General features: G+C 42.8%; 1 protein-coding gene across 24 annotated transcripts in view; it reads left to right on the top strand.

Annotated features, from left to right (window-relative positions):
• The window catches only part of DYSF (dysferlin), a 222,990-nt gene that overhangs the window by 173,139 nt on the left and 22,696 nt on the right, over nt 1-27,155 (top strand). For all 24 annotated transcript variants that reach the window (XM_045162206.1, XM_045162217.1, XM_045162214.1 and 21 more), the window contains 4 exons: nt 14,497-14,595; nt 20,752-20,880; nt 21,196-21,351; nt 24,589-24,680. In XM_045162206.1, the coding sequence (XP_045018141.1) occupies nt 14,497-14,595; nt 20,752-20,880; nt 21,196-21,351; nt 24,589-24,680 (476 nt within the window). The remainder of the gene's footprint in view (nt 1-14,496; nt 14,596-20,751; nt 20,881-21,195; nt 21,352-24,588; nt 24,681-27,155) is intronic.

Genomic DNA, 27,155 nt, shown 5'->3' with positions numbered 1-27,155 from the left:
CCTGTTTTAAAAAATGGACTTCTTTTGTAGAGGTGGGTGTATAGTTCCCTATAGTGACCCCAAGGTTTGACGTTGTAACCTGGGTGATAAAGGAATTTGACCACGGGCTCTTGTATTTGATTTAACTGGTCATCCTGGGGAGAGAACACAAGTGATATCCTCTGTCCTCCTCAACTCTCCTAACATCACAGAGAGTCAGGCTTAGAATGATTGTTGTCAACTTTGCTATCCATATTCATGAAATGCATTAGGCTTATTGAATGAAAATGGGAGATTAAATGTTCTGACTTTGCCGTGCTGATTTGGGTCTTCAGAGGGATTAGGGTGCCCATTAGACTGGATCAAGCTTGGAGAAGCAAGTCTTTGTTACATGGCTCTGGTTGCTCAGGAACTGAATGTTGGCTATTAGCTGAAATTGGAGAGGCCGCCAGTCTGTGCCTTGATCAGACTTACTTGTTCAGCGGGCTGAAGGGTGAAGGACTCTGAACCTTGGGCACAGGGAAATAAAGCTCTGATGGCCAGACTTCTTGATGAAGCCTGAGATGACACTTTAACAATCAAGCCTTTTGCATTTGTTTTTCCTCCTTTCCATGTTCCAAGACTAGATGCTTAGCTCTTGCAAAATGAGGTCAAGAGCACACTTGGAATTAGAAAACGTATGACCATTTCCCTTTTGGAGCTTTGAATTATGGAGCCTTCCACAGAGGGTTGCTTGGCTTTGGTGCATCTGGGATAATAAGACATGGGAGGACTCTCCTGTTTCTGTGCGGCTCATTCTTATGTGGGGGCTAACTTCTTCTTGGGCTTCTTGAGGAAGGGAAAGAAGACATGGTCATGAAGTAACTCCATCAGAAGCCAGGTTAGTGAAATAGCAGGGATGATATTTTCAAGTCACATCTGTGAGAGTGTTGAAAATATGACTATTTTTCTGTAATTCAACTTAATCTGTCTTTTGAGCTCACATTTTTCCTGGCAGAAAAGTCATAGTAATTCTTCAACCATTTAGGTTTAAGCTTTAGTTAGTTTTGGATTTTTCTCCCTTGTCCTTACCCCTGGGAGACAGCTAAATTCTGGGTTGAGCTTCCATCATGTCATGACCTCCACACGAAGGGGCCCCTGTTCACTGGTGTGTGTGCACCCTGGATCTACTGGGCACACAGACCATACAGACACTGTCTCATTGTCTCGACCAGAAGGCCCTTTCAGGCATCCTGGCTTCCCCTCTTTGTTGCCTTTCAAGCCTTTCTGGGGAGCATGGTACCGCGTGACAGCTTCTTTGTGACTCTGGGGTCTCCAGGATGTGTTGAGGACTCCTCCAGGCTCTCTCTCCCATGACACCCATGCAGCCGTCTGTCAAAGGCCACAAGCCCCAATTTCTCTGGCAGTTTTTGAATGGTTGCTACTTATCAGATCCCCAAAGTTTAGGAGAGGTCTCTTCCATGTATACTTTGAGCTAACCTATGGGGGAAGGTATGGGTATGCCTTATCAGAAGCCACCACAAATCTTAAAGAAGATGTGGTACACATATACAATGGAATATTATTCAGCCACTAGAAAGAATGAAATAGTACCATTTGTAGCAACATGGATGGACCTAGAGGGTGTCATACTGAGTGAAATAAGTCAGACAGAGAAGGACAAATATCATATGACATCCCTTATATGTGGAATCTAAAGCTGCCAGAACTTACACAGGACTGGGAAACAGAGTCTTGGAGGGCACAGACAGAAACTTGTGCACCAGGACTCAGGAGAAAGGAGCAGTGACCCCACAAGAGACTGACCCAGACTTGCCTGTGAGTGTCCGGGAGTCTCCAGCAGAGGTGTGGATCAGTGGTGGCCTGCTGCAGGGTTGGGGGCACTGAGTGCAGCAGTGCCTACATGAGATCTTTTGAAGGAAGTCACCATTATCTTCATTACTTCCACCATAGTTTGGCTGCAGCTAAATAGCAGGGAGGAAACACAGATCCACCCATCAATAGAAAATTGGATTAAAGATTTAGTGACCATGGCCCCACCCATCAGAACAAGACCCAGTTTTCCCCTCAGTCAGTCTCTCCCATCAGAAAGCTTCCATAACCCTCTTATCCTTCTCCATCAGAGGTCAGACAGACTGAAAACCACAATCACAGAAAACTTACCAATCTAATCACATGGACCACAGCCTTGTCTAACTCAATGAAACTATGAGCCATGCCGTGTAGGGCCACCCAAGACGGACGGGTCATGGTGGAAAGTTCTGACAAAATGTGGTCCAGTAGAGAAGGGAATGGCAAACCACTTCAGTATTCTTTCCTTGAGAACCCCATGAACAGTATGAAAAGGGAAAAAAAGAACACTGAAAGATGAACTCCCCAGGTCGGTAGGTGCCCAATATGCTACTGGAGATCAGTGGAGAAATAACTCCAGAAAGAATGAAGGGATGGAGTCAAAGCAAAAACAACACCTAGTTGTGGAAGTGACTGGTGATGGAAGCAAGGTCTGATGCTGTAAAGAGTGATATTGCATAGGAACCTGGAACGTTAGGTCCATGAATCAAGGCAAATTGAAAGTGGTCAAACAGCGGATGGCAAGAGTGAACGTTGACATTCTAGGAATCAGTGAACTAAAATGCACTGAAATGGGTGAATTTAACTCAGATGACCATTGTATCTACCACTGTGGGCAAGAATCCCTTAGAAGAAATGGAGTAGCCATCATAGTCAACAAAAGAGTCTGAAATGCAGTACTTGGATGCAATCTCAAAAACGACAGAATGATCTCTGTTCGTTTTCAAGGCAAACCATTCAATATAATGGTAATTCAAGGCTATGCCCTGACCAGTAATGCTGAAGAAGCTGAAGGTGAATGGTTCTATGAAGACATACAAGGCCTTCTAAATACTCAAAAAAGATATCCTTCTCATTATAGGGTACTGGAATGCAAAAGTAGGAAGTCAGGAAACACTTGGAGTAACAGGCAAATTTGGCCTTGGAGTAAAAAATGAACAGGGCAAAAGCTAATAGAGTTTTGCCAAGAGAACGCACTGGTCATAACAAACACCCTCTTCCAACAACACAAGAGAAGACTCTACACATGGACATCACCAGATGGTCAACACCAAAATCAGATTGATTATAACCTTTGCAGCCAAAGATGGAGAAGCTCTATACAGTCAGCAAAAACAAGACTGGGAGCTGACTGTGGCTCAAATCATGAACTCCTTATTGCCAAATTCAGATTTAAATTGAAGAAAGCAGGGAAAACCACTAGACCATTCAGGTATGACCTAAATCAAATCCCTTATGATTATACAGTGGAAGTGAGAAATAGATTTAAGGAACTAGATCTGATAGAGTGCCTGATGAACTATGGATGGAGGTTTGTGACATTGTGCAGGAGACAGGGATCAAGACCATCCTCAAGAAAAAGAAATGCAAAAAAGCAAAATGGCTGTCTGAGGAGGCCTTACAAATAGCTGTGAAAAGGAGAGAAGCAAAAAACAAAGGAGAAAGGAAAGATATACCCATTTGAATGCAGAGTTCCAAAGAATAGCAAGGAGAGATAAGAAAGCCTTCCTCAGTGATCAGTGCAAAGAAACTGAGGAAAAGAATAGGCTGGGAAACACTAGAGATCGCTTCAAGAAAATTAGCAATACCAAGGGAACTTTTCATATAAACATGGGCTCGATAAAGGACAGAAATGGTATGGACCTAACAGAAGCTGAAGATATTAAGAAGAGGTGGCAGGAATACACAGAAGAACTGTACAGAAAAGATCTTCACAACCCAGATAATCATGATGATGTGATCACTCACCTAGAGCCAGACATCCTGGAATGATAAGTCAAGTGGGCCTTAGGAAGCATCACTAGGAACAAAGCTAGTGGAGGTGATGGAATTCCAGTTGAGCTATTTCAAATCCTGAAAGATAATGCTGTGAAAGTGCTGCACTCAATATAGCAGCAAATTTGGAAAACTCAGCAGTGGCCACAGGACTGGAAAAGGTCAGTTTTCATTCCATCCCAAAGAAAGGCAATGCCAAAGAATGCTCAAACTACCGCACAATTGCACTCATCTCATATGCTAGCAAAGTAATGCTCAAAATTCTCCAAGCCAGGCTTCAGCAATACGTGAACCATGAATTTGCAGATGTTCAAGGTGATTTTAGAAAAGGCAGAGGAACCAGAGATCAAATTGCCAACATCCACTGGATCATCAAAAAAGCAAGAGAATTCCAGAAAAACATCTATTTCTGCTTTATTGACTATGCCAAAGCTTTGACTGTGTGGATCACAATAAACTATATAAAGTTCTGAAAGAGATGGGAATATCAGACCACCTGACCTGCCTCTTGAGAAATCTGTATGCAGGTCAAAAGCAACAGTTAGAACTGGATATGGAACAACAGACTGGATCCAAATCGGGAAAGGAGTATGTCAAGGCTGTATATTGTCACCTTGCTTATTTAACTTATATGCAGAGTACATCATGAGAAACACTGGGCTAGATGAAGCACATGGGAAGGCAATGGCACCTCACTCCAGTACTCTTGCCTGGAAAATCCCATGGATGGAGGAGCCTGGAAGGCTGCAGTCTATGGGGTTGCTGAGGGTCGGACACGACTGAGCGACTTCACTTTCACTTTTCACTTTCATGCATTGGAGAAGGAAATGGCAACCCACTCCAGTGTTCTTGCCTGGAGAATCCCCAGATCGGTGGAGCCTGGTGGGCTGCCATCTATGGGGTCGCACAGAGTCGGACACAACTGAAGTGACTTAGCAGCAGCAGCAGCAGATGAAGCACAAGCTGGAATCAAGATTGCCGGGAGAAATATCAATAACTTCAGATATGCAGATGACACCACCCTTATGGCAGAAAGTGAAGAAGAACTAAAGAGCTTCTTGATGAAAGTGAAAGAGGAGAGTGAAAAAGTTGGCTTAAAGCTCAACATTCAGAAAACTAAGATCATGTTATCTGGTCCCATTACTTCAATGCAAATAGATGGGGAAACAGTGTCAGACTTTATTTTTGGGGGCTTCAAAATTACTGCATATGGTTACTGCAGCCATGAAATTAAAAGATGCTTACTCCTTGGAAGGAAAGTTATGACCAACCTAGACAGCATATTAAAAAGCAGAGACATTACTTTGCCAACAAAGGTCTGTCTAGTTAAGGCTATGGTTTTTTTCCAGTAATCATGTATGCATGTGAGAGTTGGACTATAAAGAAAGGTGAGCGCCGAAAAATTTATGCTTTTGAACTGTGGTGCTGGAAAAGACTCTTAAGAGTCCCTTGGCCTGCAAGGAGATCCAACCCATCCATCCTAAAGGAAATCAGTCCTGAATATTCATTGGAAGGACTGATGTTGAACCTGAAACTCCAATACTTTGGCCACCTGATGTGAAGAGCTGACTCATGTGAAAAGACTCAGATGCTGGGAGGGATTGGGGGCAGGAGGAGAAGGGGACGACAGAGGAGAGAAGGAGAAGGGGACGACAGAGGATGAGATGGTTGGATGGCATCTTGAGGACATGAGTTTGAGTAAACTCTGGGAGTTGGTAATGGATAGGGAGGCCTAGTGTGCTGCAGTCCATGGGGTTGCAAAGAGTCAGACACAACTGAGCCACTGAACTGAATTGAAAAAAAAAGATACAAATGAACTTACAAACAGAGACTCACAGACTTAGTAAAGGAACCTATGGTTCCTGGGGGAAAGTAATAGTTAGGGAGTTTGGGATAGTCATGTACTTACTGCTATATTTCAAATAGATAACCAACAAGGACTTATTTATAGCACATGGAACTCTGCTCAATGTCATGTGGCAGCCTGGATGGGAGGGAAGTTTGGGGGAGAACAGATGCATGTATATGGCTGAGTCCCTTCATTATTCACCTGAAAACTATCACATCGTTGTTAATTGGCTATACCCTTATGGCAGAAAGTGAAGAGGAACTAAAAAGCCTCTTGATGAAAGTGAAGGAGGAGAGTGAAAAAGTTGGCTTAAAGCTCAACAGTCAGAAAACTAAGATCATGACATCTGGTCCCATCACTTCATGGCAAATAGATGGGGAAGCAGTGGAAACAGTGTCAGACTTTATGTTTTTGGGCTCCAAAATCACTGCAGATGGTGACTGCAGCCATGAAATTAAAAGACGCTTACTCCTTGGAAGGAAAGTTATGACCAACCTAGATAGCATATTCAAAAGCAGAGACATTACTTTGCCAACAAAGGGCCGTCTAGTCAAGGCTATGGTTTTTCCAGTGGTCATGTATGGATGTGAGATTTGGACTGTGAAGAAAGCTGAGTGCAGAAGAATAGATGCTTTTGAACTGTGGTGTTGGAGAAGACTCGTGAGAGTCCCTTGGACTGCAAGGAGATCCAACCAGTCTATTCTGAAGGAGATCAGCCCTGGGATTTCTTTGGAAGGAATGATGCTAAAGCTGAAACTCCAGTACTTTGGCCACCTCATGCAAAGAGTTGACTCATTGGAAAAGACTCTGATGCTGGGAGGGATTGGGGGCAGGAGAAGGGGATGACAGAGGATGAGATGGCTGGATGGCGTCACCGACTTGATGGACGTGAGTTTGAGTGAACTCCGGGAGATGGTGATGGACAGGGAGGCCTGGCGTGCTGTGATTCATGGGGTCGCAAAGAGTCGGACACGACTGAGCCACTGAACTGAACTGAATACAAAATAAAAAATTAAAAAAACAAAAACAAAACTGTGAACTCTAGATATTTAAGAGATCTAATCTTAATTTTGAGCAGCTCATTCATTTAAAAAGAGGAAAAATTGAAATATACGTTAATAACAAAGCAAAAATATGAAAAAAGTCCTCACAAATCTCTGGTTCTTGCTTCCTCTCCCTCTCTATACTGTCATCTCTTCTGTGTATAGTGTGAGAAGGGCTGAAAAGAACATCATTTTAAACCTATTTTTTTAATGGCACATTATCTGCTTTAGGAAATTTAAAAGCCAAGGGTCCAGCCTTCCCACCCCTGGCTGTTTAGGCATTCATATATCCATCAAATAGTTACTGGCCTCCAGATACATGCCAGGTAATGTTCTAAGGATTGAGGACATAGTGTTAAAAAAGATAAAGATCTCTGCCATTATGGGACATAATAAACAAGAACCTAAATAAAATATATGGAGTGAGTGCCTGATGATGATAATTACTAGGGAGAAAAAGTTAGGAAGGGAGAATGAGAATTGTTGGGAGGGGGATCATGATTTAAAATAAGGTGAGTAAGGAGGATAAAACAGATCATATTTAGTCAAGACTTGAAGGAAGTGATGAAGTGACCCATGGCTCCATCTGTGGGAGGAATGGAGTTCCTCATGGGAGGAGCCCGAGAGTGCTGGCAAGGTTCGTGGACTGGGTGGGCCATTGGGGTGGGAACAGCATGAGTGAAGAAGAAATGGGAGGACATGAGATGCGGGAGGTGTGAGGGGCTGGTATAGCTTGCTGTTGTAAGGCCTTTGGCCTTATTCTGGGTGAGTTGGCAAATCATTGGAGGGATTTGCTTAGAGAGGCGACATGTTCCAATGTGTGTGGCTATTGTGTTGAGAATAGATTTTGGGGCAAGAGAGAAAGCAGAGAGGCCAGTTAGGAGACTGTTGAGATAGGTCCCGGTGATGGGGACTGGGGCCATAGTGATCAGGGAGAAGCGGTCTGGTTCCAAATGTGTACTGAAGGGGGTGCCAGTAGGATTTGCTGATGGATGGAGTGTGGGGCATGAGGAAGAGACCTAAGTGACTGCTGGGGTTTTGGTTCAAGCATCTAGAAGGAAGGAGTTGTACTTGCTTCTATGAAGAAGACTGTGGAAGGAGCAGGTGGGTGGGGGTGATTAGGAACTGGATTCTGGAGATGGCACATTCAAGAAGCTTATTAGATGTCCAGCTGGAGATGTTAAATAGGCAGCTGGAGTTCAGAGGAGTCATGCAGGTTGGAGAGAGTCATGTTGGGTTCCTCAGTGTATATGTTATTAAAGATGCCAGACTCCAGGAGAATCCCAGGGATTGAGAGTGAATGGGGAAGAGAAGAGGTCTGAGCATGGAGCCCTGGGCCACTCAAGTGATCAGAGCTCAGGTGACAAGGAGGAATCAGCAGAAATTGAGATGGTATGGCCAGTAGGGTGGGAGGACCACGGCTATAATGCTCTGTAAGGCAAAGGGAGCCTCCCAGCCAGACATCATTTTAAGCCAGAAGACAGAGGAGTGACTGCCTACATCAGATACTACTGCTGGTTGACTAATGAGGCCTGAGTCCTCGGTGACCTTGACAGTCATGTTTTGGTGGCGCAGAGAATGGAAAAACAAGAATTAGAGACATGTGTAGACAACTATAGATATTTTTCTGTAAAAGGGGAAAGAAGATGAGAACCAAAATTGGGATTGGAGAGTTTTCTTTCTAAATAATGGAAACTAGTGTTATATACAACACCAATGGGAGCGATCCAGGAGAAAAGGAAGTGTGATGACAAGGAGAGGGTGAAGAAGATCACGTCCTTGAGGGGGTCAGAAGGCATGAGTGCAGGGGTAGCCTTGGGTCAGGGTGCAAGTGGAGCCACTTCATAAGCAGCAGGGAAGACAGGTGCGACGCCAGTATTTGTGTGCTTGTGGAGCGGTGGGGTGGTCTCTTCTGATGCTTCTGTTCTAAAAGAAAGAGGAAGCAGGGTCACTGCCGCAGAGTGATGACAAGGAGGAGGTGTGAGAGGGCTGGGCAGAAAGGAGAAGATATGGAGAGCTGGTGTGTTCTGAGGAAGGAGAGCAAAGACCCAGGGAGCTGTGATGAAGTGGATGACAGCACTGGAGCCCTTTGAGGCTGTTACATGAGCTTGGAGTGAGACCAGCCTCTGGTTTGCTCTTTTTCAGCTGCATTGGATGTGATGGGAAAGAGCTGGGTTTAAACCTAGGTTGGGTTGGCCAGAGATACAGTGGAACAAGAGAGGGCCCAGGGAATTTACAAGTGGAGGAGGGCAAAGGGGCAAAATATAAACCAGCTAGGATGTAAATTGTGATTCTGCAACACGTATGATTTCTGTCAAGAATGAGGGCAAGTGGAAGAGGATTTCCCTGTGGGATGCGGGATAAAAAGGGGACGAAAGCCACTGAGCAGCCAGTCAGCCGGGTTCACAGGGGTTAGGAAGGTCACTGGCTCTGCTTCTCACCAGTGTGCTTAAGGAGAACCAGCCATAGAAATCACCTGGAACTTGGAGGGAGGAGGAAATTACAGCTGAGAGTTCTTGGGGAAAGTTGAGTGTGGTAAGACTTAGGTCCTGTTTGGTGGTCAATTGCTAGTTCTTCAAAATTTTTTTAAACTCTGATTTCTGCTTTTGTTCTTCTTTTAGAGGTTATCTGCTTGTGTTTTATCATCTGTTCCTTTTCATTTTAACAGCTTTTTTTGAGATAATCCACATATACACAAACCCCTATTTAAGTGTGCAATTTAGTGGCTTTTAGTTATTAACAGAGTTGTGCACCCATCACCCATCATCAATTTCAGAATGTTTTCAGTTATTCCAAAAAGAAATAATGCACCAAGAGCAATTGTCTCCCATTTTCTCCCAACCATTAGTCTGCTTTTTGTCTCTATGGGTTTGCTTATTCTGGACATTTCATGTAAATGAAATTATGAAATATGTGGTCTTCTGTGATTACCTTCTTTTATTTAGCATAACATTTTCAAGGTTTATCCATGTTGTTGCATCTATCAGTTCTTCATTGCTGTTTATTATCAAATAATGTGCCATTGTTTGGGTGCATCACATTTTCTTTTCATTGATAGACATTTGGATTGTTTCTACTTTGGGACTTTTATGAATAATGCTGCTATGAACATTCATGTATGAGTTTTTGTGTGGACATGTTTTCCTTTTTCTTGGAGGAGAATTCCTGGGTCATATGGTAGCTCTCCGTTTAATCTTTTGAGGAGCTACCACCCTGGTTTTTGAAGTGACTGCAATACTTTACATTTCTACCAGAAGTAAACGAGGGTTCTGGTTTCTCCACATCTTCATGAACACTTTTTATTATCTGACTTTTTGGTTGTAGGCATCCTAGTGGTGTGAAATGTTCTTTCATTGTAGTTTCTATTTGCATTTCCTTGATGGCTAATGATGTTGAGCATCTCTTTATGTGCTTATTAGCCATTCGTATAACTTCTCTTGAGGAATGTCTGTTTTAATCCATGGCTCATTTTTATTGAGTTGTTTGTCTTTTGATTTTTGGACTGTATGAGTTTTCTATATATTCTGCTTACAAATCCTTTATCAGATACACACAGGCATATATTTTCTCCTGTGAATTATCTTTTCATTTTCTTGGTGGTGTGTTTTGAAGTATCCTGTTGTTCTTTATTTTCAAAAGGTTTCAGTTTTAAAATTATGTAAGGAATACATGTACACAATGAAAAATTATAAAACTTTAAGTGATACACAAAATAAAAGAAATAAAACATTTGTAATTTTATCATTCACAGATAATTGCTGTGAACATTTGGGGTTTGATCTTTTAACTAAAAAGAATTCTCATTATTCAGTTTTTAACCTTTTGCAAATCTCATCAGTTGTGAATAACTTTTCATGTCAGTAAACATGTTTACAACATCATTTTTTGTTGTTGTACAACATTTAATCACATGGATGTACAATTTACCCCAATAAGTTCCTTATTGTCAGATGCTTAAATTGCTTTTCCCTGTTAAAAGTGTAGTAAGTCTTTATACATATCTCCCTTCTTTGAATAGACTTCTAGAATTGGAGTGAGGGATCACAGTGTAGGCACATTTTTAGGGCTATAGAAGCATGCAGCCAGATTGCCTTCTGGAGAGACTGTGGCCAGCTATGCTCCTGCAGTCAGGGAGAGAGCCAGTCCTTGACCAGAAGCTAACCTGCTCCACAGAAAACAAACAGTACTGTTGTTGGTAACACTAAGTGCTAGGCACTGTCTAAGCACTTTATACATATGACTCATTATTCCTCACAATAACTCTATCAAATTGGTACTAGTATTTTTCCATTTTACAGATGAGACACTCGAGGCACCGAGAAGTTTTGTCCAAGGTCACACAATTAGGAGTGACAGGATTTGAACACTGTGAGAGCCAGACTCCTTTCTGGAAGAAAGCCTGGTTCTGTTAAGTACAATGCTGGCTATTGCTTGAAGATAGTCTTTGTAATGCAAAGAAAGTTCCCTTTTATTCTTAATTCATGAGAGTTTCATTTAGAAATAACTGAAGAATTTAACAACGTCTCACATCCCCTTCTTTTTTGCCTATTATAAATCACAGATTGGCAAACTTTGTCTTAAATGGCCAGATAGTAAATATTTTAGGTTTGGGGTCATAGGGTCTCCATCACAGCTACTCAGCTCTGCTGTTGTAGTTCAGAGGCAGCTACAGGCAATATGTAAATGACAAAGCCAGGTGGCTGGCTGCTGGGCCATAGTTTGCAAATTTCTGTTATAGATGATCATTTGGGTTTTCTGTCTTTGCTTATTCATACTGAGTCACTCCTGCCTTCTGGAATAATCCAGCCTGACCATGCCAGATATACCGCTGCAATCTATTCATTAGTATTTTTATCTAGGATCTTTACCTCGTGATTCAGGAATGGGACTGATTTGTGTGTGTGTGTGTGTGTGTGTGTGTGTGTCCTGGTCAGCCTTCACAAAATGAATGGGGTAAACTCATCTTTTTTCTGTGCTGTGCAGTGATCATTTTTTTTTCTTTGAAAGACTGATAGAAACTGCCTCCAAAGAAACCACCTTGGTCTGAAGTCTTGGAGGTAGTTCTCTGAGATCTCTTCCACTTTCAGAAAGTTATCTCTTCATATTTCCTATTACATTTGAATCAATTTTGGCAGTTTGTATATTTTTTAGAAAGTTACCTACTTCATCTAGATTTTCCAAGGTTTTTCCACTGATTTGGGTGTAGCATATCTCTTATTTTTATTCTCTCCATAATATCTTTTTATTTGATCTTATTCCTAATGGTGTACCTACTTTTTAACATTAGATTTGATAAATAATCTAATGTTTGTTTTATTGGCCTTTTTGAAAGTTTGCTCTGGGATTTGATTATCAGTTACAATATCCTCCATAATTCTACTCATCATTTTCAAATTTTGATCTTCCTATTTTCCTTTTTCTAACTTTTAAAATTATCAGATTATTTATTTTCATTCTTTTTGTATAAGAGCAAGAATATTTAAGACTGAATATTCCTTTGCGTACAGACTTAGCTACTAAATTTTAAGGCATAGCCCTCTTACTGTTGGTATTTTCTAAGGACCTGTGATTTTAGTTTTGTTTTTTTGTTTGACTCGGAAAAGTTTTAAGAATTCATCTTTAAATTTCTGAAAGGTTGGGATTTTTGAGTTTCTCATTCGTTTCTAGTTTTATTATTACATTGAGATCAGAGAGTGTGACTGATAATGGATTTATTCCTTGGACTTTATTGACATTTGCTTTGTGGCTTTTAATTTTTTTGAAGTGCTCCAATGGTACTGGACAAGAAGGTATAAGTTCCGTTTTTAGAATACATGGTGTTTGTCTATTTAAATGACACTGTTAATCATATTACTCAGATTCTCTGTTTCCATATTCTTCTTTTAAAAAATTTACTTGGTTTTTCAAGACTGAGGGAAATGTAATAACTTTCCCACAACTATTGTGTTGCTGTCATTTCTTTGTACAAAACACACTGGTTGTTGTCTGTTGATGCCTGACTCTGAGCCTGAGTCATAGAGGCAAATCTTGAAGTATCTGATCTTGGGAAGAAAAGATAGAGTTAGGAGGAAGCACACAGCTAACGTGAATTCCATTGTAACCATTCCTACCTCTGTGTACGTATTTGCCTGTGTGTTAGCGTGTGTACTTCGTGGTGTGGGGGGTATATGTGCATTTCAGCACATATATGTCTCTTGGGCATGAGTGTGTAAATATGTTCTTTCATGTGTCAGTGATTGTATGAGTTTGATATGTGTGTGTGTTTATGTGTATTCATCCATCATCTCTTTTATTCAAATTGGACTTAAAACATCAGGACTGGTATCTGCCTTGCTGGCTTTTTTGAGAGTGGTTACAACTCTGAAAGCTCTGCTAGTCTGTATTTTAACCCCTCTGAACCTCTTTTCCCTTCTCTGGCTGCAGAAGATCCTTCTGGTAAGTTGGTCAGACAGAGACTCTCTGTAGACTCAGTGTGGCTCTGGCATCCACTAGTGTTGTGTGTCTGAGTACCACGTTCTGGCCACACAGACGATGCTAGGGCCATACTTCCAGAATGGGTCGAGACTCTGAGAACCTCACTTCACCCACTCCCCATTCTACCTGTTCACGTTCCATTGGCCTGCCTCCAGCTTGGGTCACCCTTGAAAACCTAGAGCTGGATGGGCTAGGCATTGGTTTAAAGGGAGCACCAGCATTCGCAGAAACTCATGATGAAATTCAGTTCATTTTATAGAATCAGAGCAGGCTCCTGGGAGATCCCTTAGTTGACCGCCTCATACAGAGGAGGAAAGCAGGCCCCGGAATGGGCTTTCCTGACACCTTGTCCAGTGCCCTTCCCATGGAACTGGGTGAGCTTTACTGGTCCCAACACCCAGACCCAGGGCCTGGGCCTGTGTGGGATTTTGGTGGAGGTCCAGGAAGAGTGACAATCCCACCTTCAGGAACTTGCTGACTCCCTGAGCAATGGGACAACTGGACAGGACACAGCCAAAGGAGCATTCTAGACACAAGAGCCAAGAGGGCCTGCAGACACACCACGTGCAGGAGGAGTTAAAAATGGGGCGACACCAGTGTGTGCCCCAACAGGCCTGCCCACCTTCCCCCACAAATATGAATATGTGAAGGGGCAGAGAATGTGTTGTCCCAGACTTCCTTTCTTCTCACCTCATTTCCCCCATCTAGCACAGTATTTTTTTTAAATAATGGGCACTTAGCATTTGTTGAATTTCAGGGGCTCTGCCCTAATTTGACCTTGGGGGAGGCTAAGTTCTGATTTTGGAAGCTTTTATTTTTTGCTGGAGTCTGGAGGTTGGGGATCAGAATAGTTCTTTGGTGTCTTAAGTTTTCCTGGGTCTACTGTAATTTTTTTAATAAATAATATTTTATTGACATTTCTTCCCAAGGAGTTATCCAACATACGGTCTGAGTTTAGCCTCAGTATACTCCTGGAATGCAGGGGGGACTGTGATGAAGAGCCCACTTCATAGAAGGGAAAAGGAAGGCCCCAGGAGCTTAACAGAAGCACATGGTGAAGGTGGGGCAGAGCCAGGGCGAGAGCCTCTGCTTCTCAACACCAAGCAGGTGTGAAGACCTTTTTCCTGACTGTGCAGTCGGCCCCTAAAGAGGCAGGGAATTCCAGTTCTTTGCTCTTTTGAACTCACCCAGCAGGAGAGATTTGTGGTCCAGGCCAGCCCATCAGCCTTGCTTGGTGTTCATCCAGAAGAACCTTGCTTGGCAAATTCTGTTTCTGAAACTGTTTCTCGTTTTCTACCCACTCAGGAGGAGGAGTTCATTGATTGGTGGAGCAAATTCTTTGCCTCAATTGGGGAGAGCGAAAAGTGCGGGTCCTACCTAGAGAAGGACTTTGACACTCTAAAGGTAAGCCCTCTCCACAATGTCCTCTTCAGTCCAGTGGTCCCTGGGGACCAGGAGTTGCAACCAAAGGATAATATGCATCTATACATATGTGTTTATGGGTGAAAAGATACCTGGGATCTGCTTAACTTTCTTAAATGCTTAAGAAAAGTAAGGATGATTTATTTAGATGATGTGGGTTGCCCTCTGATAGATTTTCAAAATATTAAAAATTACAAAATATTGAATTATTAAAGCTTGAAGATGAGTACTCAGGGATTGTTATACTATTCCGTCTCTTTTAAAGTTATTTGAACTTTTTTTATTATAAAAATTTTCCATGAAAATGAAAAGGAAAGTCAATGTGAGAATGTACCTCTGACTCCCCCACCTCTGCAATTGGGATAGAAATTACCCAGCACATATAAAAATATGGTAAACTCTGTTTCTGTGGAAAAAAAAACCCCAGAGCCTCAAGAACAACACAAAACCAGGAGTGAGTCAGCCAAATTCTGGTATTTTGAGGAAATTCCACAAATATGGTTATACTTTTTAAAAGCAGACTCCTTTTAAAAAAGATAACCAGAGGTGACTCAAAACTGCTCCTTGAAGAAAGTTATACAGTGTCCTGGAAGAGGTTTCCAGGTAAAAGTCAGGATGCTCAGTTACACTGAATTTCAGATAGATAATGAATAATATTTTATTCGAATCGGAAAAAAAAATATTGAATTCAAAATTCAAATTTAACTGGGTGTCCTGTATTTTCACTTGCTAAACCTGGCAGCCCTTCCTAGAGAACAAGAGGGGCAAAGGTTGTCAGACGTGTGAGAAGACCCCAAGGAGCTCCCTAAAGGGGACTGGATGAAGGGAGCTTGAGGGTCATTGAAGTGGTGGGTGGTCACTCCGGAAGGCCATCTCACAGGGTGGCAAGGGCTGCCCCTGGCACACTGGGGGCCCCTGTGTGATTGTACCTGGAGACCTGGAGGACAGAGATGAGCCTCAGGGCACCAGCGGTCAGAAGGCTCAGGCCTTCCCAGGCAGCAAGTTCTTTGTTGACTTGGTAGGTGGGTGTATGAGGCTGGGCAAAGAGACAGAACTATTTGTGTACCAGGAAGAAGGTCCGACACATTAAGTCTGGCATGTGGTCCTGTGGCCTTGCCAAAAGAATGAGAAAAGCCATGTAAGAATGAGGACTCCTGCCAGGGTGGCCCATGGCCCAGGCACCCTCGCTGGTTCCTCAGATGCCGGATGCTGAACTGGCACCCAGCCCACCTGCTTGACCTCTCTGAGGAGATCTCTGGCAGTTTCCAAGTGAAAATGGGTTATTTAAAAACAAAATGCAAAAGAAAAAAAAATAAAAAATAAAAACAAAATGCATTCAACCTGTTTCTCGGGGGGAAGCAGACCTGGAAGGAACACTGATCCTTTAGGGATTGTTAACTACCACCAGCAGTACGGGTCTTTGAAAAATAGCGTTGTAGCATTATGGAGAGAATGGAGTATACAATGGGTGGGGAAACAAATCATAGTTTGGAAATCACTTATCATAGAGGGGAAAAGACAACTCATGGTCTCAATAGGGAAAGATAGAAAACAGAAGATACAGCAAGAAAGCATAGAAGAAACTAAATCATATAAAAACAACAGAAAAAGAATAAATGTTAGTTTTCCTACAAATAAAAATGGGCTACACTCTTTTACTAAGTGATAAGAACTCTTAGACTACAGCAAAAGTAAAATTTCATTATACTACCTTTAAAAGACACTTCTAAGGCAATACAATTTAGAATGGCTAAAAAAGCAAATATTTTGGCAAACAAAATAAGTGCAAAGAAAGGGGAAACAAATAGAAACTAAAGTCAAAAGCAAAGGAAGCAAAATGGAGTGTTTTGTATAAATAAAAGATGTACATCTCAGTGCAAAAATTCCAAACGTTAATGTATGGAACAGTAAAGCTTAGAAATCCTTAAAGCAAAAGTGGATAGGAATATAAAAAGTAATAAATGTGAAAGTATGAAATGGCAGAAATTAAAGTTGCAGTGGGATTTTAATGTACCTTTTTCTTAGACAGATGAAACAGGCAATCAATAAATAAGGAAATGAAAGATATGAATAACAAGGCAAACACTTTCTAAGCTACATCAAGTAGCTTTAAAATAGAGAATAAAAATAATTAAAAATTAGAAAATACATTTTTCCTAATGCTCAGAGAACACTTACAAAACTTGATCACATATTAGTTTAGTAATAAGTTACCCAAAACAGAAATCATACAAGGCAGATTTAAATGCAATAAAATGAGAAATTAATAACAAAAGTTTAAACAAAAAGACCAACCACTTGGAAATTTAAAAAATATTTTATTGGGACTTCCAGTATGAACATGGCTGCATAAGTCAGCATTTTTCCCTTTTTCTCTTGGAAATCATTCAAACCCACAAACTTCATTTTCAGTAAAAGTTGGAAACAAATAAAACCCGCAGACTCCAAAATACATGTAAGGGCTGTCCAAAGGCAACTGAGATTGGGTAGAAGCCACTCGGCCGTAAATGAAGAGAAGATGCACGAAAATGATGAAAGGTCATGGTGGTAGCAGACATCAGAAGACCTCATACTTCCTAATGAAAGAATGCTGATAATTATTTAAGACAGACTTTATGGATTCATGGGGACTTAGTATCTATTCTCTTTACTTTTGTGTGTGCTTGAAGCTTTTCATAACAGTTAAAAATATAATTCCCAAAATTGAAGTTTTACTGTAAAATATAAAACTTATATTCTTTGTTCACAATGATGGACATGGGAAATTTGGAGACAGGTTCAGGCTGGTTGCAAAAGCCTCTTAGATCTGGTTTGGTTCAGAGAAATAAAGAAGGTGGAGTTACACAAGAATCACGTGGATGAGCCACATTTATAGGGAACAGCCTGCCTTTGCTGCGGGAACTAAGGAAATAACTGGTCTAGGAAAATTCAACACATTTAGTGACAAGTAATAAGAAAAGAAATAGTACATAATTATTTTAAAAATCTAAAGAAAAAAGAAAAGAAAATGTAAAACAAAACTTAAGCAAAAGAAGAGGATAGATACCCACCAGAAAAGTTTCTCTAAGGAGCAGAGGAGATGAAAGACTTTGCTGTGAACTTTTTAGAAATAGGGCAGTGTGAATGCAAGCAGAAATGAAAGCACTCAAGGGAGGATGAGAGGAGAAGAGGTGAAATGTGAGCAAGTGGGACTCAGGAGAGAAGAAGAAGAAAACCTGACATTGGAAGGAGCACGGGGCAGAATGGCCACATTGGAAAACACAGGAAGGGGCGCAGGGGACAGAAAGAAATGGAAACAAATAATTATAAAAGGATGACGAGGAAGTGACAAATATTAGTAGTCAGGGAAAGGCTATCCAACATTTGCATAATTGGAGTCTCTGAGGAGGACAACCAAAACAATGAAATTAAGCAAACAGTTAATAGTTTAATCGGAGAAGGTAATGGCAACCCACTCCAGTACTCTTGCCTGGAAAATCCCATGGACAGAGGAGCCTGGTAGGCTGCAGTCCATGGGGTTGCTAAGGGTTGGACACAACTGAGCAACTTCACTTTCACTTTTCATTTTCATGCATTGGAGAAGGAAATGGCAACCCACCCTGGGATTCTTGCCTGGAGGATCCCAGGGACACGGGAGCCTAGTGGGCTGCCATCTACCGGGTCGCACAGAGTCAGACACGACTGAAGTGACTTAGCAGCAGCAGCAGCAGCAGCAATAGTTTAATAAAACTTCACCAGAACTGAGAGAATACTTGAAGATGTACATTAGAAGTTCTGCTGTGTCAGAACGTCAGAAAAGATTGACCCAGATCGGTCAACTCAGGGACATATTCCCAGTGTAGTTACTGAACTTTAGAGATAAAGAAAAACATCCTTTGAATAGTCATATCTTCTCCCTCCACAAAAATTTAAATAATTAAAAAAAGGAAATAAATCAAAGTGGCTTCACTTTCTCTATGACATTTAATACTCAAAGATGACAAAGCACCATGTGTAAGATCATCAGGTAGAGAAAAGGTGACCCAGAGGTTTGACATTCAGCCAAGCCGCCCTTCATGCATAGCTGCTGCAGACACACAGGTATGCACATTGAGGAACCAGGTAGTATGGCTCCCAGGAGCCTGTTTCGAGGGACTCCTAGGGGATGAATGGAGTAAAGGATGAAAGAGGATGGCATAGAGAGTAAGGATGCTGATAGTCGTATTATAGACATAAGGAGAGAGGATGGGTTAGAGAGCAAGGACACTGATAGTCGTATTATAGACATAAGGAGAATTGACAGATATTATTTAAAACTGCAAATCATGAAATGTGGAAATTACCTAAATGTCCATTGAGTGATAAATGGATAAACAAAATATGGTAAATACATACAATGGAATATTATTCAGCCTTAAAAAGGAAGGAAATTCTGATACATGCTACAACATGGGTGAATCTCTAAGACATTGTGTTAAGTGAAATAAGCTAGTTGCAAAAAGACAAGCATTGTATAATTCCACTCTAGAATACCAGAGTAATTATTATTAAGAGTATTATTAGCCTTATTGAACCTGGTGGCTTGAAAATAAAGACACCCCTATGGCACATTTACAAAATTGACATATATACACTACTATGTATAAAATAGATAACTAATGAGAACCTACTGTCTAGCATAGGGAACTCTACTCATTATTCTGTGGTGACCTAAATGGGAGGGAAATCTCAAAAAGAGGGGATATATGTATAACTGATTCACTTTGCTGCACAGCAGAAACTAATGCAATATTGTAAAGCAATTATACTCCAATAAAAATGAATAAAAGCAATAAAAACTGACCATGTAATAAGCCATAAGGAAAATCTTAACAAAGTTAAAAAATGGAAGTACTACTGACAATGTTTTCTGATTTTAAGGCCCTAAAATTAGAAATTAGTAACAAGCTCAAAAGTAAAAAAAAAAAATTCTATCTGAAAAATTAAAAAGAAAGCAACTCTGTTCTAACAATTCTTGGTGAAAGAGAATATATAAAAAAAATTGTGGAATATTTGGGAAGCAATGATAAAACACTGTATGTTAGACCTTAGTGGTTACAGTTAAAGCTGTATTCAGAGGAAGCTTATAGCCTTGAAAACTTATATTAATTAAAACAAAAGGATGAAAACTAACTATACATCTAACTCTTAGATCAGAAAAGTAAAAATGAGACTATTATTTATGGAATGCCAAGAAAAGGAAAATGAAAACATTATATATCAAAATAAACGGGGCCATGCTAAGGCAGTAGCAATTTTAAGTGTTTTCCTTATCAGGAAAGAAGGAGCAGAGTAATTAAAATTTCAACTGAAGAAATTAGAAAGAAAGAAAATGCTTAAAATAGTATGAAGAAGAAGATAATAAAACTAGAAGCAGAAATAAGAAACTGGGTGCAGAATCTGCAGATGTGGAGGGCCGACTATCCTGCTGGTCAGTTTCAGATATACCAATTAAGCATGCATATTGAGTGGGTTAATATCACTATTAATTAGGTACATTTAATCATCTATATTAGAAAACCACTGCTTCATTTAAATCTAAGCACTACTCTAACAAGTAAAAATCACTGGCTGTTGAGAGGAGAGAAATTTGATTCACTGCCATTTGGACATCCTGGGCAGTCAGCATTTTGCTGACTTGTGAATTTTCTAGAGTTCTGTCTTTGATGTTCAAATAAAAAGTCAGTTAACTTTTCATTTATGTGTTTGACTGTGATCTTATTCTCAAGAAATGCACCACTCATGTACATGATGACTCTTGGGTGTTTAGAATATTGGATTAATCAGAAAACCCTGTTTTTCAATGGTGCTGAACAAATGTCTCCCCCTTTTATTTCCTTCTCCTGTTTTTCCCCTCTTTCTCTTGCTCATCTCATCTCCATGACTTGTATCCTTTTCCTCTCCTTCTCTGCCTCTCTTGCTGGTCCCCTCTCTTCCCTCCACCCACCCCACCAACCTGCCCTCCTCTTGGCCTTTTTTCTCTAAACTGCTTCTGGTCCCCCCCGCCATTTTTCTTTCTATCCCTTCTGCTACTCAAACTCTGTCATGCTTCCTTTTTCCCTGCTGTCCCTCTTCTTCTCTCTTTCTCTTGTCCCCCTCTCTCGTCCCCACATGTGGCAGGTCTATGACACACCCCTGGAGAATGTGAAGGCCTTTGAGGGCCTGTCTGACTTTTGTAATACATTCAAGCTCTACCGGGGCAAGACACAGGAGGAGACTGAAGACCCATCCGTCATTGGGGAGTTTAAGGTAAGTCCTTGAGGACATGTCTCTAGCCCAGGGGTCCCAACTATGGAGTAGCAGCAATGAGTGAAGGAGGGGCAGAAGTACTGTAGTAATGTCAGCAATGACCCCGGTGCTGAGATTGGTGGCTATGTGGGTGACGGAGGTGGTGGTGGTGACGTTGATGCTGCTGATGCAAAATCTGATGGGGGTGATGGGATTGCATTGGGCTTCATAATCACAGTGGTGATGACTCTGAAGATTTGAGAGTGATGGATGTAGTGGTGAATGTCTTGGTGACAATGATGATGAAAGTGAAAGCTGACCCCTCCTTCTTTTCAGGGACTCTTCAAAATTTATCCTCTCCCAGAAGACCCAGCCATCCCCTTGCCCCCGAGGCAGTTCCACCAGCTGGCTTCCCAGGAGCCCCAGGAATGCCTGGTCCGCATCTACATTATCCGGGCGTTTGGCCTGCAGCCCAAGGATCCCAATGGGAAGGTAACATCCCTGGAGCTCTCACCTCCCCTAGAATAAATAGCAGGCTGGGGTATCAAGAGGCTGCAGAATCTGGATATAATCTTTGCCCCAGGGAGTTCACAGTAAGTGGGAAACCAGACAAACATGTACCAAATTGAGATGTTATGGTGTTGGAGTTCTATCAAGGCAAAGTGCTCCAGGAGGTCAGAAAAGCCCAAAGGCAGTACACAACTTCGGATAATAAGGAAGACTTTCTGGAAGGAATAGAATTCTTAAGGATTGAGAATTAAGTTTTAATAGGTGGGGAGGGAGAAGAAAACCATATTTTAGGAATTAAAAACATTGGGAAAAGTTTGGGAGCAAACTGCTTAGCATAGGTTTAGCACAAGGATAAGGATAAGGACAAGGGACATTAATGGTGTTGGTGGGACCTTCAAGGGTGGGGTGGGAAGGCAAGAAGGAGGGACGGAACACGATGGGCAGCTGTGCCAGCCTGGCCATGGTGGAGCCTGGGGTAGAAGGAAAAACAAATAATCTTGGTCCTGTCTTTATACAAAATTTTGATGTTTTGTTCATCATGGACTGTTGGTATTGATTTTAATTTTTAAAATACCACATTAAAATGTTTATCTTGATTACTAAAGGTTTTTGTCCTTCCCTTAAATTTTATGCCTGAGTCGAGCACCGCTCTGACTTACTCTAATCCTGACTGTTGAGTGAAGGAGTGGAACTGAAGGAGAGCCTGAGTCTGGAGCTGCAGGGAAACAGGGGCAGGGGCAGAGTGTGGCTGGGAAGAGAGAGAAAGAGGAAGAGGTGGGGCAGAGTAAGGGGTGGTGGGGTTCAGACGTGCGAGCTAGGGTCTTCTCTTGTCTCCTTAGACAGGTGCAGGCCTAGCCTGTGTCCTAGGTTGTGGGAGGGCCCTGGTGTCCCATCCCTGCAGCCCTGCTCTTCAAAGCGAGAAAAGCTCCATTGCCCTGTTGGGGGATCACAGGGCGGGATGGAGCGGTCCCAGCCCAGGCACCATCCACGGCCTCCAAGATGTGGTTGTGGTCAAGTTCCTACACCTCAGCCCTTCCTGGTGCGGAGATTGACCTGAGCACTCTGGCCCTGGCTGCTTCTGAGGCTAGTTGAGGGAATGCTGCTGCTCGCAGGAGGCTGGGTTGGGCTGAAAACATTTGGCCATTTCTCTCCCTTTCTATTGGATGAAGCAGAGGTCACAGACAGGACCCCAGCCTGGCCCCATCACATATGTCACGCAAACTGGTGTGTTTCTTGGGGTATGAGCCTGGCCCCCACCCACCCTTTCCTAAGGAGGACAGTGGACTGGGAGTGTGGAGGACTTGGGCACCCCATTTCCACTGTTGGAGCAGAGGCTAGAAGCACATGTTGGGGCGGTGTGCATGATGGGGCTGCTGGCCTGGCAAGTGGCAGCTGCTTCTTGTTTTTTGCAGATATATTATTTTATTTATGTGATGTTAATGAACCTTTAGTCTATAGTAATAGAAATTAGTTATAAACTGGAATCCAGATAGATGGGAGAAGCATTAACAACCTCAGATATGCAGATGACACCACTCTAATCACAGAAAACGAAGAGGAATTAAAGAACCTCTTGATGAGGGTGAAAGAGGAGAGTGAAAGAGCTGGCTTAAGACAATGTTAAAAAAACTAAGACCATGGCATCTGGCCCCAGTACTGCAGAAAAGGTGGAAGTAGTGACAGATTTCCTTTTCTTGGGCTCCAAAATCACTGCGGACAGTGACTGCAGCCGTGAAATCAGAAGGCAGTTGCTTCTTGGCAGGAAAGCAATGACAAACCCAGACAGTGTGTTGAAAAACAGACATTACTCTGCTGACAGTGGTCTGTATAGTCAAGGCTATGGTTTTCTCAGTGGTCACGTATGGATGGTGAGAGCTGGACAGTAAAGAAGGCAGAATGCCAAAGAATTGATGCCTTTGAACTGTGTGGTGCTGGAGAAGACTCTTGAGAGTCCCTTGGACAGCAAGGAGGTCTAGCCAGTCAATCTTAAGGGAGATAAACCCTGAATATTCAATGGAAGGACTAATGCTGAAGCTTCAGCTTCAGTATTTTGGTCATCTGATGCAAACAGACGACTCATTGGAAAAGTCCCTGATACCGGGAAAGATTGAGGGCAGAAGCAGAAGAGGGCATCAGAGAATGAGATGGCTGGACGGCATCTCTGATGCGATGAACATGAACTCGGGCAAACTCTGGGAGACAGGGAGGCCTGGCGTGCTGCAGTCTATGGGGTCACAGGAGTTGGGTGACTGAACAATAGCAACAACAATAGAAACTAGAATGGTGGTTGCTTATGGGGTAAAGAGTGATTGGGTGGAGGAATGAGGAAACTTTCTGGGGTGACTGAAATGTTCTGTATTTTGAATCATGTGTAGGTTTGTTGGTTACACAGATACATACACACACACACACACATATATATATGCTCTAAATATACTATATATATATATCAAGTATGAAATATTATTTCACTAATGCATATGTATATATACTATGCATATACATGATATATATGTATATGTTACAATGTATATGTATATATATTATGTGTATATAATATGAATTTATATACTACATATGGGCTTCTCTGGTGGCTCAGATGGTAAAGAGTACTACATATTAGTCAAAACTCATCTAACTATGTGTTAAGATTGACACATATTATTGATATAACTTTTACTGTAATTTAAAAAACGAGGGGAAAATGCTTAGGCTAAGGGCATGGACTTCGTTTCACTTTCTGGGGCTGGGTGTGGTTGGCAGCTCACCGGTTGGGAGCATGGAGGCTGGGCAGAGAACGAAAAGGTGAATCAGAGCACAGCAGAGCTGGGAGTGAGGGAGGGATTTCATAGCTATCCCGAGTATGAAACTTGAGGGACAGGCAAAGCTATCCAGGAAGGCTGTTTAGGGAATTCTCTCTGTTGGAAGTAGTGAGAAGACTCTGGTCATCCCCTTCAAGAAAAACTAAAGAGCTCTGTTATTCTTCTTGGCTTTCAGAGTAAAGTGGGATTTATTTGAAAGTGTCGCCATACTAAGGTTTGGCGTCAGAGGACTCAGATTCCTAAGGGTTTCAGGAGGCATGCCCAGAGGATTCCAACTCTCTTGTTTAACCCCCAGATGTGGTGGGCCCCTGACCCCTTTGAGAGCAGAGCAGTGAAGGAGCCTCAGAGACGTGTTGGGAAGGTGATTTCACTGAAGTGTTTCCTTCTCTTCCTGCAGTGTGATCCTTACGTCAAGATCTCCATAGGGAAGAAATCGGTGAGTGACCAGGACAACTACATCCCTTGTACTCTGGAGCCTGTATTTGGAAAGTAAGTTGGAGTGGCTTGGGGCTTGGGGTGGAGGTGCCAGTCTGGAATAACCCACAGCCCAGCAGGAGAGATGTGGCTGCTGCTGGGAAGTCCCTGTCTCCTGGAGCAAAGCTTTGTTCCCTAAATCTTGCATGTCTGTGGGGGTGTAACCTCAGCTAGCTCTTCCTTAAGTCCTTGCAGAAGCTCCTAGTTAAACAGTTACCTCAAAGATCAGAAATCTAAATGGAAAGCCAGAGCATGCATTTGCTCCTTGGTCTCTTTTTTTTAGATCAACTTTTACTTTGGAATAATTTTAGATTTACAGGAAAATTGCAAAGATAGTACAGTTTTTGTATACCCATCACTCAATTTCCCTCACCATTAATATCTTACCTAACGTATCAAAATTAAGAAATTGATATTACTGCATTACTATTAACTAAACTCTAGCCTTTATTAGGATTTTGCCAATTTCCCCATAAATGTCCAAACATCCTACTGTTTTAGGATCTAGATCAGGATTCCTATTGCATTTAGTAATTATTTTCTTTTATTGTTCCTGGTTCGTTTGTGGAAGATAGTAGAATGACGTGGACTTAAGGGAGTGAAATACTTCCTAAAGTCTAAGAATAAGGAAGGAAGAAGCAGTGCTCATTGCAGGGACTAGCTCCCAGGCATTCTGACCTGCTTGCTGTTTGGATGCGAGCTTATTTAAGTCAATGGGCTTCCCTGGTGGCTTGGTGGTAAAGAACCCACCTGCCAATGCAGGAGATGGGTTTGATCCCTGGGTTGGGAAGATCCCCTGGAGAAGGAAATGGCACCCTACTCCAGTATTCTTGCCTAGGAAGTCCCATGTATAGAAAAGAGACTCTTGAGAGAGGTTGGCGGCTATTTCTCTAGCACCTGTTGGAGAAGGCATGTACTGATATTGTCAAGCAGCACACTGGATTCATGAACCAGTGTCATGCCTTTCTTGGAGGGGAGCCAGCCCGGGCCAATGATGAGTCACTGCCTAGCTGGAACCGGAGGGCAGGGCTGCGGGGAGGATGGCAGGTGTGAGAGAGGAACCCTGTTTGGTGCGCGTGGCTGGCATGGGGCCCCAGGCTGAGGGGACCACACAGGGCCCAGGGCAAGGTGGGAGCGTGAGTGTAGAACACGCCTCTTCCTCGCCGTTTGCCATCTGCCCCCAGATCATGATCATCTGCTCTGTCTGTGGTTCAAGCCTCCCCAAGTCCACAGCAGAAGCTCTTTGTTTCTATCACCCACGTGTTGACCAGCCCTAGGCATGGGACATAATCAAAGACAACTCTGATTTTGTCTACCAGTTTCCTATGAACATCTGTTCTATAGGGTGATCTTCCTCACTCCCTGAGTGGAAGCCATGGCAGGCAGGCCACTTTCCCGCTCGGGTTCAGACAGTCCACTTTGCTAGAAACCCGCTGTCTCAAGTTGGTAACCAGAATGCGCATTCATGTGTTGTCAGGAGCGCGTGAGACGGTGGAGGGTCCACCTTGGGCACCGCACGTACATCTTGGGCAGGGGTGTGCAGAGGGGAGGAGGGGCTTTGCCCAGTTGCCTCCCCCTCTAGCTGCCCCCGCCGTTCTTGCAGGGAGCATGTGGGAGAGGAGGGGCCCATCTCAAGTGCAAACTTTGCTCATCTGACACCCTTTGGGTGGCAGACGTTTGCTTTCCTGTGGGTGCTTTCCAGAGCCCTCCTCCCCACACCAAGCCCTCTTAACATAGCTCCTGGGATGTGGCAGGTGCTGTGTCCCTTTAGCTGGCATCTCCCTCTCATCCACCCACCCATTCTCAGATGCTTCTCCCCACAGCCTCTCGCCGTCAGAGCCCCACATCCCATGGGGTGGGCTTCAGGCAGCCCCCTACACTGCAGCTCTGTGCCCAGTCAGGACAGGCACACAGCACTTCCCAAACACAACGCACCTCCTCTCTGCCACTAGCTGCTTGCACTTCGTCAAGCACAACTCGGGTGCCAGGCTGTGTCTCCCTCCTGAAGGGAACTCATTTCAGAGAAGGGACAGCACTTCCACACTTGACCTCCGTGGGAGGTGGGGCTCTCAGAGCACAGCAGGGGCTCTCTCCAAAGAAATCTCTGCACAAGTCCTCTTTCCATCCCACTCCAGAAGCAGTGGAGAAGCCCCAACAGTCCTGAAAGTGGATTCCGGGCCACGCCCTTGGTAAATTCCAGAGCTCTGGCACCTCGCTCTGGAGTTTCACATCTTGTCTCTAGGTGTCCTGGTGGAAACTTCATTAAAATTTTATTTATTTATGTGGGTGCATCAGCATCTTCCCTGCATCGTGCAGGATCTTTCCTTGGCGCATGCATACTCTCTAGTTATGGTGTGTGGGCTTTAGGAGTCGCAGCACATGGGCTTAGTTGCTCCACCACATGTGGGATCTTAGTTCCCTAACCAGGGATGGAAGTCGAGTCCTTTGCATTGCAAGGTGGATTCTTAACCACTGAACCACCAGGAAAGT

The sequence above is a fragment of the Bubalus bubalis genome, chromosome 12 (genome assembly GCF_019923935.1).
Source record: "Bubalus bubalis isolate 160015118507 breed Murrah chromosome 12, NDDB_SH_1, whole genome shotgun sequence".
Taxonomy (NCBI): domain Eukaryota; kingdom Metazoa; phylum Chordata; class Mammalia; order Artiodactyla; family Bovidae; genus Bubalus; species Bubalus bubalis.
The sequence above is the reverse complement of the archived record's forward strand: the minus strand, read 5'-3'. Positions and strand labels throughout refer to the sequence as shown.